Genomic DNA, 14,252 nt, shown 5'->3' with positions numbered 1-14,252 from the left:
TTAAAGGACATAATAAAAGTTATTTAGCTGAAAATTTTCTTCGAACCAAAGCCTTGTTGTCCAATGCATGATCAACACAGAAGAAGACGAGGGTGGCCTAGTGACAACGACGATGATTTGTTTTGTGAAGCCTGTGGATGCCACTTGGAAGTTATTTTCGTTTGTAATTTGTTACGTGGTATCATGACTTATTAACAAGAAATTGGATGCCTTCGTCCTCTTGGACAGGGTTCCTCTTATCGAATATACTCCGAAATTTACTTTCATTTCCTGATCCATTTGTAAGCTGCAACTCTATAATTAAAAGCTTGGATTTTCTTTCGAGGTGTAATTCATGAAACGCAAAATATTCAAAAATAATTTCAAACATTAACCGTTCCTTTTTCACTAACAGACAAGACTCAATGTTAACACTGTTTCATACACGTCCCACGTCCAAACCACTCACTATAAAATTCAATTCAACCACTACTTATTTTCCCAAACAAGGGCCTACCACTTACCTATTAAAGCCCAGACCCCAAAAGAGAAAACCCCACTCGGCCTAATCTGCTCAGTCAATTCGGACCTGAATCACATCATTTCTCTCCTCCTCTTTGATCTTTGGCACAACCACTTTGAGCACACCATTCTTCATCTCAGCCTTAATCTGATCAGTCTTGTAAATCTTCTCAGGCAAATGGATTCTGCTTGTGTATCTCCCGGCATTGACCTCATCTTCAGATTCTTTGGCACCCTCTCCCATGATAATCAGAGTGTTTTGCTCCACAGAGATCTTGACATCCTCTTTTCCAAGCCCTGGCATGTCAATCCGAAGGTTCAAAGAGTCCTCTGTTTCCTTAGCGTCCCAGTTTCGGCGGATCCCACCTCCCATGCCGCGGGAAGCAGAGAGTAATGGGTTATCCATGAATTGGTCCATCATGTTCAGGACTTGGCTTAGGCTCCTCGTTGGTGAAAAAGGATCGAACACATCTGCACAGCCAAAATCAGCGCCAAATTTAGAAAATCAGAAGAAAAAATGAAAGAATTATAAAAGAACAACAGAACCATAGACAAGTACCTGGGAAGAAACCATCGCCACGGCGAGAGAGTGAACGAACGGTGCGGCTTTCATCATCCAGGTCACGCTCGTCACCATCGTCGTTGAATTCACGGATAGCGTTGGTGTTGAAGAGTCTAGAGGTGTATGGGGCGACAGTCGTGTGACGGAACACGCGCATGGAGCTGGGCAAGATGTTTGAACAGACGAGCCTCTTGAGAGCTAGAGAAGACGCCATTGCAGCCTGTTGGTAAACAGAAAATTTTCAACTTTGCTTGTGTAGAACAAAGGTACCGAACTAGCTAATTTTTTTTTTATCGCTTAAAAGATGTGAAATCGCGGATTTATAATACGGAGGGCGGAAGCTGATAGAGAGAGAGATTTCTGGAAGGATTCCTCTGATTTGCTCTGTTATTGGATGGTTCTGGAAGCAGACTTAGGATTTTTTTTATGCAGATCTGCTTTGCTCCCAAGAAAACAGAAATTGATATGGATTATGGACGGACTTTTTTTGGGCTTAGGCCCATTTAGAACTTCCTGTTTCTTCTAGCGAGTCCATGACTACGTACAAGAAATCTAGAAAACTCCTGTCTGCATCTTTCTTATTCTAAATGCAGATTTTGTTTTTCAAATTTTATTGATGAATTTGACGATTGTTTCCACTCTAATTTTTAGAAAATAAAATGAAATTAAATCCTACTCAAAACCAGCAATCATATCATAATTTTAATGAAATTAGTTTTTCTTCCTTTTTTTTCTTTTTAATTTTTAAAAGAACCATTTAAACGACGTCGCAGAGGGTTGTATTGCTTTTGCCTCTAGCCCTGCTAATACCGCAAGTTAACTGCCTTATCGTCAGTCTGTGGCAATCGCAACAAATACTCCCTCCGAAAATATATAAACAGAAAAAAAAAAAAAAAAAAGTCCTCTTGTGACTCGTAAGCCTTAGAACTCAGCAGAGAAGAAAAAAAATGATGGTGGATCTAGGTCCATTTTCGGACGAGAAATTCGATCCGAAGAAATGGATAAACTCAGCGTGCAAAACTCGGCATCCGCAGGACTCCCTCGACAAGCACATGGTGGATCTCGAGATGAAGCTCCAAATGGTCTCCGAAGAGATCGCCGCTTCGCTCGAGGAGCAAAGCACTGCCGCCCTCCTCCGTGTTCCTCGTACCACGCGCGACGTCCTCCGCCTCCGCGATGACGCTGTTTCTCTCCGCAATTCCGTCGCCGGCATCCTCGACAAGCTCAAGAAGGTCTGCTCGTTTCCTTTCACATAGATCTTATCTTAATTCAATGTTGCTTTTGGATCTCGAGAAAGTGCCAAACTTGAAATGTTCCTTGTTGATTGGAGGCCAAAATCAGTGTTAGTTTTAATTTAATTGAAGCTCAATTTAGATTCAATTCCTCTTAAATACAAAATTAAGCTATAAAGTTAACTGATTTGAGTAATGTTAGGATTTGATGTATGTTTTATAATTAATTCATGTATTTGAAGATGGACTTAGTTTTCTCCTAGTGATGTTGCAAGGGATTGGCTCTTATTTGCAGGCGGAGGGATCCTCGGCAGAGTCTATAGCTGCTCTTGCTAAAGTTGACACTGTCAAGCAGCGAATGGAAGCTGCGTATGAGACACTGCAGGCGAGTATCATTGATTATTTATCATCTTGATCTGTAACATATTCGAATTTAAAGTAGATGTTAGGGTTTCTTATAATTATTTTTTTTTTTCTCTTTGGTTTGCATCTGCGAAATTAGGATGCTGCTGGGTTAACACAATTGAGTGCAACGGTGGAGGATGTGTTTGCCAGCGGGGATCTTCCTCGTGCTGCAGAAACCTTGGCTAACATGAGGCATTGCTTGTCTGCTGTTGGCGAGGTAAGTATATTTTAGTGTTTTTTATATGATGTTTTCTGGTTTGTCATCAATAAAGTTTGATAGTTTAATGTTTGTCCTTGAACTGTCTGTTTTTAGGTAGCTGAATTTGCAAATATTAGAAAGCAACTTGAGGTCTTAGAGGACAGATTGGACACAATGGTGCAGCCTCGTCTCACAGATGCATTATCCAATCGCAAGGTTACTGTTTTGTTCACACGACCTTTATTGCTTTTTTCTTTTTTACTTGAGATTTCATCATCCTTTTGTTACTAATAGATTGTTCTATACATTTCTACCTGTTATGACTTTACAGGTAGATGTTGCTCAAGATTTGCGAGGAATTCTTATTCGAATTGGAAGATTCAAGTCTCTGGAGCTGCACTATACAAAAGTTCACCTAAAGCCCATAAAGCAACTCTGGGATGATTTTGACTCTAAGCACCGAGCCAGTAAGCTTGCTAATGAGAAGATTGAAATTGAAAGGCTATCAAATGGTAATGAATTACAGTCAAGTTCTCCAACAGTTTCATTCTCAAGTTGGTTGCCAAGTTTCTATGACGAATTGCTACTCTATCTCGAACAAGAATGGAAGTGGTATTCCTCACATTTCAATGCCTCAAAGTTTCAATTCTCAAAGTTGTTTCTCCATGGTTTCTTATTTTATTTTCTTGCCAAAAATTTGAAAATGTTACCTAAAATTCGCTACAAAAGGAGTTCACTACTTTTAGAGTTTATTTAACAAATCTGTTTTTTTAAATTTTCAAAGCTGCCTGTTCTACATTCATTAATGGAAGAAACGTTTCTGATAGAATCGATCATCAACTAAATTCATTGCTTGACTTCTGTCTTTAAAATGGGAAATGGAGAAATTGGAAAAGATTGCTGGATATTTGTTGAATTTAGCTTCTCTTTTCTCCTCCATAGAATATAAATCTTATGGAATATGAGAATTTACTAAACTTTTTTCCCAGGTGTATGCTTGCTTTTCCTGATGATTATAAGACTCTTGTCCCAAAGCTACTCATGGAGACCATGGCAGCTGTGGGATCAACTTTTATTTCCCGCATAAACCTTGCTACTGGAGAGGTTGTTCCTGAAACAAAAGCTCTTGGTAAAGGTAATAATTAGCCTTTATGATATCCTTTAAGTTTTTTATTGCATCGGTTGATTGATCTGTTTGATTTCTGCTAAAGGGCAGCTCTTGATCATTTTATTCTCACATTCCTTGTGAATAACATCAGGTATATTAGACATTTCATCTGGAGATCTGCCCAAGGGTAGTAAGATTCAGACCAAGCATCTAGAAGCCCTGATTGAATTACACAATATGACGGGAATCTTTGCAAGAAATATCCAGCACTTATTTTCAGAATCTGATCTCCGGGTTTTAATGGACACACTGAAGGCAGTGTACTTTCCATATGAATCATTTAAACAGAGGTAAGCTGTTACAAGGATAATAAAATGCAAATGCCATTTTTGTCTCTTTTTTTAAAGTCTAGAGGTGGAGAGTCTACAGATTAACCTAGCCTAAACTCAGCTTGTTTAATAGGACCAACAAGAATTTATGCCATTTATTTTTAATCACTTTCTTCAAGATTTTTTAATTCAATTTCTGTTCAGGTTTAAACTTTTTCTTCTAATCAAAGGAAGATGTATGGAGTATTTGCATGTGTCTGCATCATTTCTAATTCTTGCAATTTTATCTCCTTGTATTGAAGAGCATATTTTCGTGTTTTCTGTTCGTTAATGAGTAAATTGGATATGTTCTAGGTATGGACAGATGGAGCGTGCTATCCTCTCCTCTGAGATTGCTGGGGTGGATCTCAGGGGAGCTGTCACTCGTGGTGTGGGAGCCCAGGGTATTGAACTCAGTGAGACTGTTCGAAGAATGGAAGAATCTATTCCTCAAGTTATTGTACTTCTTGAGGCAGCTGTGGAGAGGTGCATCAGCTTTACTGGTGGTTCAGAGGCGGATGAGCTAATTCTTGCTCTTGATGACATAATGTTACAGTACATTTCTACCCTCCAAGATACCCTCAAATCACTTAGAACTGTCTGTGGAGTGGATCACAAGGACTTGGGCTTGGACAAGAAGGAAGGGGCTCAATATTCAAGAAAGCTTGACTTGATATCTAATGAGGAGGAGTGGTCGATTGTGCAGGGGGCCTTGCAGATACTCACTGTTGCAGACTGTCTTACTAGCCGGTCTTCGGTCTTTGAAGCATCTTTGAGAGCCACTCTGGCTAGATTGAGCACAAGTGTGTCAGTTTCAGTATTTGGTTCAAGTTTGGACCAAAACCAATTACATGTCACGAGTGAGGATGGAAATGGGGAACCATCATTGGGTGGAAGGGCTGCCTTGGATGTGGCAGCTGTGCGGCTTCTTGATGTTCCTGAGAAGGCCCGGAAACTGTTTAATCTTTTAGATCAGGTATATGAAAATAAAATACGTGCTTTCTTTTCTGTCTTCTATGTTGCTCAGATTTATGTTGTAATCTGAAGCCAAAAAAGCAGAAGATGCAAGGTTAAATTGAATTTCACTGTTGTTTAAATTATAAGTGTCTGAATCTTTTCATGCCTTATCATTTGTTGTGGTACTAGTTCTCCTTCATGTAGAATATTGGTTTTGTTTGCCACTGCACGTTGACTAACTTGAAATAATGATGATAATTTTGTTGTTGTTGCAGTCTAAAGATCCTCGATTTCACGCCCTTCCACTTGCATCCCAAAGGGTAGCAGCATTTGCTGAAATGGTGAATGAGCTTGTTTATGATGTCCTGATATCTAAAGTACGGCAACGTCTTAGTGATGTATCTCGTTTGCCAATCTGGTCAGCAGTAGAGGAACAAAGTGCTTTTCCTCTCCCAACGTTCAGTGCATACCCACAGTCCTATGTGACCAGTGTCGGTGAATATCTTCTTACTTTGCCCCAACAATTGGAGCCACTTGCTGAGGGTATTTCTAACAGTGATTCCAACAATGATGAAGCTCAGTTCTTTGCAACAGAATGGATGTTCAAGGTAGCATTCTATCCTCTTAATTGTAAATTATTAATATGAGAGCTAACCATGATAGTTTTTGAATGCCTAGCTAGAGAATTTTTTTAAAAAACCAAAGGGGGGTGGGGGAAGAAAGAATGGGGCAGTTTTAGATTGAAGGGTATCAAATTATCATACAATTAAGATATGGATTAACCAAAATATTTTTATATATCCCCTTGGAAGTTCTCAATAATCATCAGTAAGTTCATGACTCTGGTGGTTTGGGCTGTAATATATAATTTTTGTTGTCTTCAATTTTTTATGCATGGATATTGAGTGTTTGGCCTGAATATACAAAGTTGCTTAATTTAAAGATGAAAGATCTTAAATAGACTGAATTTTTGTTTTATGCCTACCATATATCTAACATAATATATATATATATATACACGCGTGCGTTGAAAAGGTTGCTGAAGGTGCAACTGCCCTGTACATGGAGCAGCTCCGTGGCGTCCAGTACATAACAGATCGTGGAGCGCAACAGCTCTCGGTTGATATCGAGTACTTGAGTAATGTGCTTTCTGCTCTTTCAATGCCAATCCCTCCAGTTCTTGCAACCTTTCAAACCTGCCTTGGAACCCCTAGAGATGAGTTAAAAGACCTATTGAAGTCTGATAATGGAAATCAACTTGATCTTCCAACTGCAAACCTTGTGTGTAAAATACGGCGTGTGAATTTGGATCAGTAAATTTTTTTTTTTAGAAAGATTTTTGATTTTGTAATTGCATTACAATTCTATCAATATACCATAAGGGAGTTATTGCCTAAATTAATCCTTTACTTTTATCAATGAAATCATATGCTTGCCTTAACTTTCTAAGTTTCACTTAGAAATTCTCTGATATTTGCATCTGCCCTTGAATTAGATTTTTTCTCCGTTGCCTTGACAAATATGCCTTATTTTTCCCAAATGTAAATGCAAAGAAATTGCTTTTTTCGTATCTGATGTATTTCCTAATAATTCGATATTCAGGTTAAAATGTTAATTCATAAAATTGTTTTTATATAAAGATTTGTTGTGACTTGTGAATGATGGCTAAAAGGTAAAAGATTTTCACAATTACCATTGGTTAATTTGAATTTTTAACGTTGGTAAAAACATGCTGCTTGCAACTATTAACTAAGTAATTGGTGGATAAGCAGTAGTAATATTATGAAGAAGAAATCTGTCCACATCAGATGGCATTTCGATTGCTGGTAATGGAAGCTTCCTTGTGCACAAGACAAAGTAAGCTCCTGTTGGAAGATAAAAACAAAACAGAAAAAAACTACTGGCTCTAAGGAGTTAAACAGTGTCCAACCACGAAGCAATCCCTCACAGAATTATCCCCAAAACCAACTTTCTGTGGCTCTCCTTTAATTTTTAAAGGACACCTAAAACCTTTCAAAAAATCAAATGAGCTCTTCACTAAGTTCATCATCATATCAACAATAACCAAATCTTTAACCTTACTTCAACAATGAATGACACAGTAGACAAGCTGGTCATCTTTCTAGCCAAGAGAGATGGTATCGACAAGCTTGTCAAGACCTTCCAATATGTTTCCAAGCTTGTTCACTGGCAAATGGAAACCACTCACCTAGACGTTGCAAATAGGTTCAAGCAATGGGAGGTTGCCTCGGGCCTCAGCAGAAAAGCCTTTAGAACTGGCAGGTTCCTCACTGGTTTCAATGCCCTGAGAAGAAACCCTGGCTCCACTCCAACTTTCAAGTTCCTAGCTGTTCTTGCTAATGCAGGCGAGATGGTCTATTTCTTTTTTGACCACTTTCTTTGGCTATCAAGAATTGGGACTTTGGATGCCAAGTTGGCAAGGAGGATGAGCTTCATATCTGCATTTGGTGAGTCTTTTGGTTATATTTTCTTCATTGTTTCAGATTTCATTATCATGAAAGAAGGACTGGAAGCAGAGAGGAAACTCATTGCTTTAACCGAAGAAGATTCAAAAGATGCAAAAGAGAAGATAAGAAAGATCAGAGCTGATAGGATGATGAGGATGATGGCAGTGGCAGCAAATATTGCTGATTTGATTATTGCAGTGGCAGATATCGAGCCCAACCCATTCTGCAACCATGCTGTGACTCTCGGAATCAGTGGGTTGGTCTCTGCATGGGCCGGTTGGTACAGAAATTGGCCTTCATAAACAAAATTTAATGGGAAAAAATGATGAAAAAAGTCTTTTCAGATGGAAATTCTCTTTCTAATTAATCCTGTTGTAATTAGCTCGAAAATATTGAGGTTTTCATGCTGGGATATCAATTTTGGCATATGTTTGTCTTGTTCTATACTTGGAGGAGGGATGGTTTTACACTTTTACTACTAAAAAACTCAGTTTTTTGTTTGAAAAAGATTATGGTGCACCATTGTTCCATTGTGCCATTGTTCAAATATTTAGTGAAATATTTGAACAATGGCAGTCAAATTATTAATTTCAGTGTTCCATTTGAATTCAATCAAGCTTTGGAACCAACTAAAATGAGCTTTTAGGAATAGCAAAATATGAATGATATCTCTACAAATATTTGCCAAATAAGTCATGGAACAATCGAATGATGATTGTATGCCGACCCACATACGCTCAATTTAGCCAGTGAAAGTCTTCGAGTTCTGGTCCATAAAACTAGTCAAAAATTTGCTCTAACAAGTGTCTTTAGATCTCAATTCTCATGTTTAAATTTCATCCATATTCAAGATTTAATTGGTATAATTATCATATAATGAAAAAAATAATTTAACTATCATAAAATAAAAGTTTATAACTTTGATTTCATGTAACAGAAACTTGAAGCCTTAATTCAATTTTTGTATAAAATTTAAAGATTTCTTCAGATATAATAAAAAAAACACACAATGCAACTCTATTTTGATATAAAAAAAATAAAGAGAAAAAGGGGAAGGTAGTAATTAGTGTTACTCCATGAAGTCTGACACGTGGAAGCTTGCTGTTTTGACCCAAAACGGCAGTCACATACGAGCGGTTGATTTAAAGTTGATCCAAATTAGTAATGGTAACGGTTCGATCCGGCCGAATTTTTACTTATTATGAATTCGATTTAATTTTAAATATATAAAATTTAAATATGACTGATAAATTTTTTATTATTTTTATATTAAAAATTTTTTTATTTAATATTATATAAAATTATATTTGATTTGATTTAAAATTAATAAAATATTATTTTTAAATATAAAATATTATTTTTAATATAAATATAAAATTAAATATATATAAATATATATAATTAAATAATTAATTAAAAAATAATTTATATATATCAAATCGAATAAAATCCATTCGAATTTGTTTAAAATTTAATTTTTTAAATTTTTTATTATTTTTATATTAAAATTTTTTTATTTAATATTATATAAAATTATATTCGATTTGATTTAAAATTAATAAAATATTATTTTTAAATATAAAATATTATTTTTAATATAAATATAAAATTAAATATATAAAAAAATATATATAATTAAATAATTAATTAAAAAATAATTTTTATATATCAAATAGAATAAAATCGAATTTGTTTAAAATTTGATCTCTTAAATTTTTTTTTATACCATTCAATCCAATCCAACTTGATATCTTATTTTTAAAAATAAATCGACCGGTCGGATCGGATCTCTCCAAAGCCAGTTCTTAACAAAGTCGCCTGGTGAAGGTTAGAGGTTGGTCATTGGCGGTGCGGGTGCTATGGAAGAAACCATAGAGGCATAGACTCGACAGACCGGGAAAGTGGAGAGACTGGTTCAAGTTGACCCTGCAACCTTAATTCTTGTACCCCAACCAACCCCATTTTCGGAGACTTTGATATTTGCCATCTCCCTTACTTTTTTCTCTTTCTCTTGGTTCTAAACTTCTCCAAGATCTCGTGCATTTCGGAGGTTGTAAGACTTTGAAGACTCATCCATGTACGCCTCCTCTTTCTTTTCAATTCCGTAGCATTTCTTTTTTTTTTTTTAAATTGATTTTTTGATTTAATACTTTGGGTGGTTTTGGATCAGATGGCGGACCCGCAATCGAGATACGTTAAGTTGACAAAAGATCAGGCGCCTTTAGAGGATATCCGACCTGGTGAACTTAATCAGCCCATTGATGTTCCTCAGGTCTCTCTATCTCTCTCTTTTGCCATCTCTCAAAAAAAAATTGGCTTTTTGACTTCTTTTTTCCTGTGATTTGAGTGTTTCTTATTCGATTGTTTTAGAGAAACTTGTTGCTTTCAATTTGAAATTGCTCTATCATGTCACATTTTTAACTATTTCCTCCAATGCTTAAGATTACAGTTGTTCCATTGAAATAATATTGATAATATGTGAGGATAGCGTTGTAGCTCTTTCTTATAGCTTGATATTTATAGGCTTTAATCCAGTCTGAAAATTGAGGTAAAACTTTGCTGCAAGTCCTGCAAATTTGCGCATGAATTATCTGCTGTGAAAAGCATTTTTGGGGGGACATTCAGATCTGACTCTAGGACCTATTTTAAAATTTTTATCAAATGTTATCATGGTTTTGATTTCTGTGCCCAGGAAGCATCATTTAGTCTGCCGATATTTTGCACTGAGGTCTTGTTCCTCAAGAAAATTATGAACTTGGAAGGTTTTAAGTCAAAATAATAAAGATAAGATGGTTTCCTGCCAAACTTTCGAGGTTGTTGATTGTTGGTCGTTTTCCAACTGGGAAAAGTAAATTTCAGATGTCTGAGCATACTGGGATATGGCTTGAACATTTTGGTCAATAGGTCATTTATTTATATAATAAACTATGATATAGCATAAGATTTTGTTTAAAAAAAAAACTTTTTTTTTTGTTGGGAGATGTACATAGGGGTATTCACTGATCTGTTGGGTTGTTTCTTAGTTGCATGTCCGAAAGTGCACTGAATGTGGACAGCCTTTACCTGAAAACTTTGAGCCTCCTGCTGTTGAACCTTGGACAACTGGAATTTTTGGCTGTGCTGAAGATAGAGAAAGTTGTAAGTTGATGTGTTTTGCTTTGTCAGTCTATGACTTTGCCCTTGTTCTTTGCTATGAAACTGTAACTAATTGTGAAGGAATGCTTACATGCTTGAACCATTGAACAACTTTTTTTTATGTATCATATCAGTTAACTGATGACTCATTTTCTGAATCTAATTGCTCGATTATTCTAAACATGTTTTACATGCGTTTAAGTGAAACAGAGGGACAAAGCTCTCTCTGCTTTTGTGTGGGAGCTTGTAAGAAAATGGTTTAGTACAGGACACTTTTATGCTATCATTTTTCATTACAGCGATTGTGGTTTAAATTAGCATATTGACTTGCTCTGCAGGCTGGACGGGACTGTTTTGTCCATGTGTTCTATTTGGACGTAATATTGAGAACTTGAGAGATGATACCCCTTGGACTACACCATGCATTTGCCATGCTATTTGTGTTTTGAAGGTGGCATTGCATTGGCAGCTGCAACAGCGGTCTTCCATGGTATTGACCCGAAGACATCATTTCTCATTTGTGAGGGTTTGTTGTTTGCTTGGTGGATGTGTGGAATATATACTGGTCTTGCTCGGCAATCCTTACAGAAAAAGTATCATCTCAAGGTAGTATCTAATCTTACTTTGCCCATATGCACTTATTATTATGGCAAAACAAACAAGACTATCCAGCTCAAGTAGTTGCCAAGATAATACTTACTGCTTTTCAGTTTTCTTGTGGTACAATATTTTAATCAAATAAGCATTTGTGTTATCATGAAATGAAGTATTAGTTGTGTCCAACTGAAAATGATGTTTGTGATTTGACGTATGAATTTTTATCCATAGAAGTAAATTTGAACAAGAAAATGTTTGTCTTAAAACTCAATCTAAAAATTTGAACCTTTTGAAACTTCTTATTGGTGAATTCGATCAGTTGTAATTTAGTACTGTAGTAATATTCTTTGTGGCTTACCAAGATTACCCATGGATTAGTCTGTTGTGTCTTTTGGCATGGAGCAAATTCTCCATAGAATTATGTTGGTTTATATTCCTCTTAATTTGAAATCCATGCCTGAAAATTGAGTTGACATTTGAAATTTCAATGTGTCTATTAATCAATATACTGGTATCCAATAGGAATTTTGACCAAAATCATGGGTTCTAGAAGTAAAGGGCTACTACTTCGTTCATTTTCTGACTTGCATTTGTTAACTGCAGAACTCGCCCTGTGACCCGTGCATGGTGCACTGCTGCACGCACTGGTGTGCTTTGTGCCAGGAGCATAGAGAGATGAAGGGTCGTCTATCAGATAACTTTGTCATGCCAATGACTATTGTCAACCCGCCTCCTGTTCAAGAGATGAGCTCTGCCGGTGAAAACCAGGATTCAACACCACCCTCTGGAACTAGCACAAACTTGGAGATGTAAGCTTTCTAAAGATCTTCCATTCTTCGTACAAAAGGCATTTTGGTGAATGATTTTCGCCATGGAGGGATTTCATTTTCATATTCTTGTCTTGTTTCTCAGTAGCATTGGCTAGTCTTCATACAGAACTCTTCCATACTCTCTGCATACTGAATCTATTATCAACTTTTTGCTCAACTCCCTGATCAGTGAGGCATTTTATTAGATATACACAGATATTGTCACTTCAAAGTTATTTGCTTCATTGTACAGATGTTGCAATTTTAATATAAAAAAGTACTCTGTTTATGATCAACAAGACAACAACTCAACAATTATACGTCGGGGAAATGTTTACACAAGATTAGCTTGAACATTACTTTTCCATCCAATCCGGTGGCGGTCGGCTCCTCTTGTCCTATTTTTGCAGGTTGCTGTTCGGATACATTCACGGTAATTAGTGTGTAAGAAGGGCCCCCACGAAAAAAAATTGATCCAATAATTGTCTGTCTTGGTTCTCAAAGTTCCAAAAGCCTGAAACGTATGATACCCACATACGGGCCTAGTCCCTGGTCCTATCTTTTTCCCCACCGTTTCAATCTTTCTATTAATCTCTCTTTTTTTTTTTTTTATAAATAATTTTGCTTCCGAAAAAAAAACTTCCGTTTGTCTCTTTTAAAGTGAAAAAAGCAAATGCAAACAGTACCAGTCAAAGTTATCCCAAAATTCAAACTTCAAAACCTTTTCTGCTACCAACTTCTCACTCTCTTATTCCAGAAAACCCTTTTCCATTTTTTTTTTTTTTTAAACTCAAAATTTAGTTCAGTGAATGGAGAGACAACGTTCCGATAATGGAAGAAGAAACAGACAGGGAAGAGCCAAAGATTTTTCGCAATGCAGACTCCAGCGGGCTTCATCTTTGCCTCCGGTTCCCAGAGCTCCACCTCCTCCACCAAATGAGCCGAAACTAGCGGCAATAGCTGTCGATTTGAACGTTCGGCTGAGATCCGCTGACATGCCTCCGACAATGCAAGAGCGAGCTATCCGGCGAGCCAGAGCTCTCCTCGACGCCAACCCAGATAAAAACAAACGATCCAATCCTACGCAACTTGCAATGTGCTTTAAGAAGGTACCCAAAATTTTACCTTTCGTTGTTTTTAAAGCTTTCTCTTTTATCGTTTTTGCTTCTTTTTCAAGTGTTTAACTTTGAGGCTTTGAAAACAAAACTGATGCAGGAATTTGACGCATTGTACGGACCGGCATGGCATTGCATTGTGGGGAAGAGTTTTGGGTCGTTTGTAACGCACGCGAGTGGAGGATTCTTGTATTTCTCTGTGGACAAGCTCTGTTTTCTTCTCTTCAAGACAGAGGTCCGTCCTGTTGTTAAACCTCCTACATTGGTCAGATTAAAAATTAATAATGCCTAATGTGTTTCGTAGAGAAAGAAAGTTCAATTTTTGTTGCAGTTTGATCTTTGATTTCATCGTAAATTATATCGGATGCTTTACTTTATTGTGACAATTGACGGAAGATTTTAACGCATTTGGCTTGATTAATGTAAGAATGCTTTTACACTCTTGCTCATCTTTCAATTTTTGCAAACAATCTTCGGCTTCATGGCACTAAAATTTAGATATGGAACCTGGAAAACAGATTCACGTTGAATCATATTGCATGAATCATTTGAATTAATTTCGTAAACTATTATTTTTTGATAAATATTATTACCACTTAAGTTGAAAACATATACACATGTTCCCAATTTCATGACCACATTTAGCCAAAAAGTACAGGGAAAAAAGCCAAGGAAAAGCCGAAAAGATAAAGGCCTACATGATGTACAAAACATAGTTTGCAATACCCTTATTCAGTTTCAGATCAAAGAGATAAAGGCACCAAACAGTGAGAAAAAGACAGAAAATATACAACTG

The 14,252-nt window shown here is 36.6% G+C and overlaps 5 protein-coding genes across 5 annotated transcripts; 4 read left to right on the top strand and 1 right to left on the bottom strand.

Annotated features, from left to right (window-relative positions):
* Nucleotides 1-349: 349 nt before the first annotated feature.
* LOC111289471 (23.6 kDa heat shock protein, mitochondrial-like) lies at nucleotides 350-1,504 on the bottom strand. Its single transcript, XM_022880546.2, has 2 exons — nucleotides 1,061-1,504; nucleotides 350-972 (listed from the first exon to the last, which is right to left on the bottom strand). Exons 1-2 carry the CDS (start codon nucleotides 1,275-1,277, stop codon nucleotides 554-556), a joined length of 636 nt encoding a protein of 211 aa, XP_022736281.2. The 5' UTR covers nucleotides 1,278-1,504; the 3' UTR covers nucleotides 350-553.
* A 466-nt stretch (nucleotides 1,505-1,970) lies between these two features.
* EYE (conserved oligomeric Golgi complex component-related / COG complex component-like protein) lies at nucleotides 1,971-6,773 on the top strand. The gene is made up of 10 exons (XM_022880540.2): nucleotides 1,971-2,295; nucleotides 2,591-2,680; nucleotides 2,798-2,917; nucleotides 3,014-3,115; nucleotides 3,231-3,511; nucleotides 3,889-4,034; nucleotides 4,159-4,357; nucleotides 4,691-5,351; nucleotides 5,608-5,940; nucleotides 6,368-6,773. The coding sequence occupies exons 1-10, from the start codon at nucleotides 2,011-2,013 to the stop codon at nucleotides 6,647-6,649; spliced, it is 2,499 nt and encodes an 832-aa protein (XP_022736275.2). The 5' UTR covers nucleotides 1,971-2,010; the 3' UTR covers nucleotides 6,650-6,773.
* Nucleotides 6,774-7,286: 513 nt separating this feature from the next.
* LOC111289470 (peroxisomal membrane protein 11B-like) lies at nucleotides 7,287-8,210 on the top strand. The gene has a single exon (XM_022880545.2). The coding sequence runs from the start codon at nucleotides 7,422-7,424 to the stop codon at nucleotides 8,100-8,102; it is 681 nt and encodes a 226-aa protein (XP_022736280.2). The 5' UTR covers nucleotides 7,287-7,421; the 3' UTR covers nucleotides 8,103-8,210.
* A 1,336-nt stretch (nucleotides 8,211-9,546) lies between these two features.
* On the top strand, nucleotides 9,547-12,519 carry LOC111291310 (cell number regulator 6-like). Its single transcript, XM_022882974.2, has 5 exons — nucleotides 9,547-9,877; nucleotides 9,971-10,072; nucleotides 10,824-10,938; nucleotides 11,274-11,541; nucleotides 12,136-12,519. Exons 2-5 carry the CDS (start codon nucleotides 9,971-9,973, stop codon nucleotides 12,209-12,211), a joined length of 561 nt encoding a protein of 186 aa, XP_022738709.2. The 5' UTR covers nucleotides 9,547-9,877; the 3' UTR covers nucleotides 12,212-12,519.
* Nucleotides 12,520-12,620: 101 nt separating this feature from the next.
* LOC111291311 (uncharacterized) lies at nucleotides 12,621-13,905 on the top strand. Its single transcript, XM_089768662.1, has 2 exons — nucleotides 12,621-13,450; nucleotides 13,557-13,905. The coding sequence occupies exons 1-2, from the start codon at nucleotides 13,151-13,153 to the stop codon at nucleotides 13,746-13,748; spliced, it is 492 nt and encodes a 163-aa protein (XP_089624788.1). The 5' UTR covers nucleotides 12,621-13,150; the 3' UTR covers nucleotides 13,749-13,905.
* Nucleotides 13,906-14,252: the final 347 nt, after the last annotated feature.

This window comes from Durio zibethinus, chromosome 11, assembly GCF_047325235.1.
Source record: "Durio zibethinus cultivar Kanyao isolate XHJ-2024 chromosome 11, ASM4732523v1, whole genome shotgun sequence".
NCBI classification, from domain to species: domain Eukaryota; kingdom Viridiplantae; phylum Streptophyta; class Magnoliopsida; order Malvales; family Malvaceae; genus Durio; species Durio zibethinus.
This window is presented reverse-complemented; position numbering and strand designations above follow the sequence as displayed.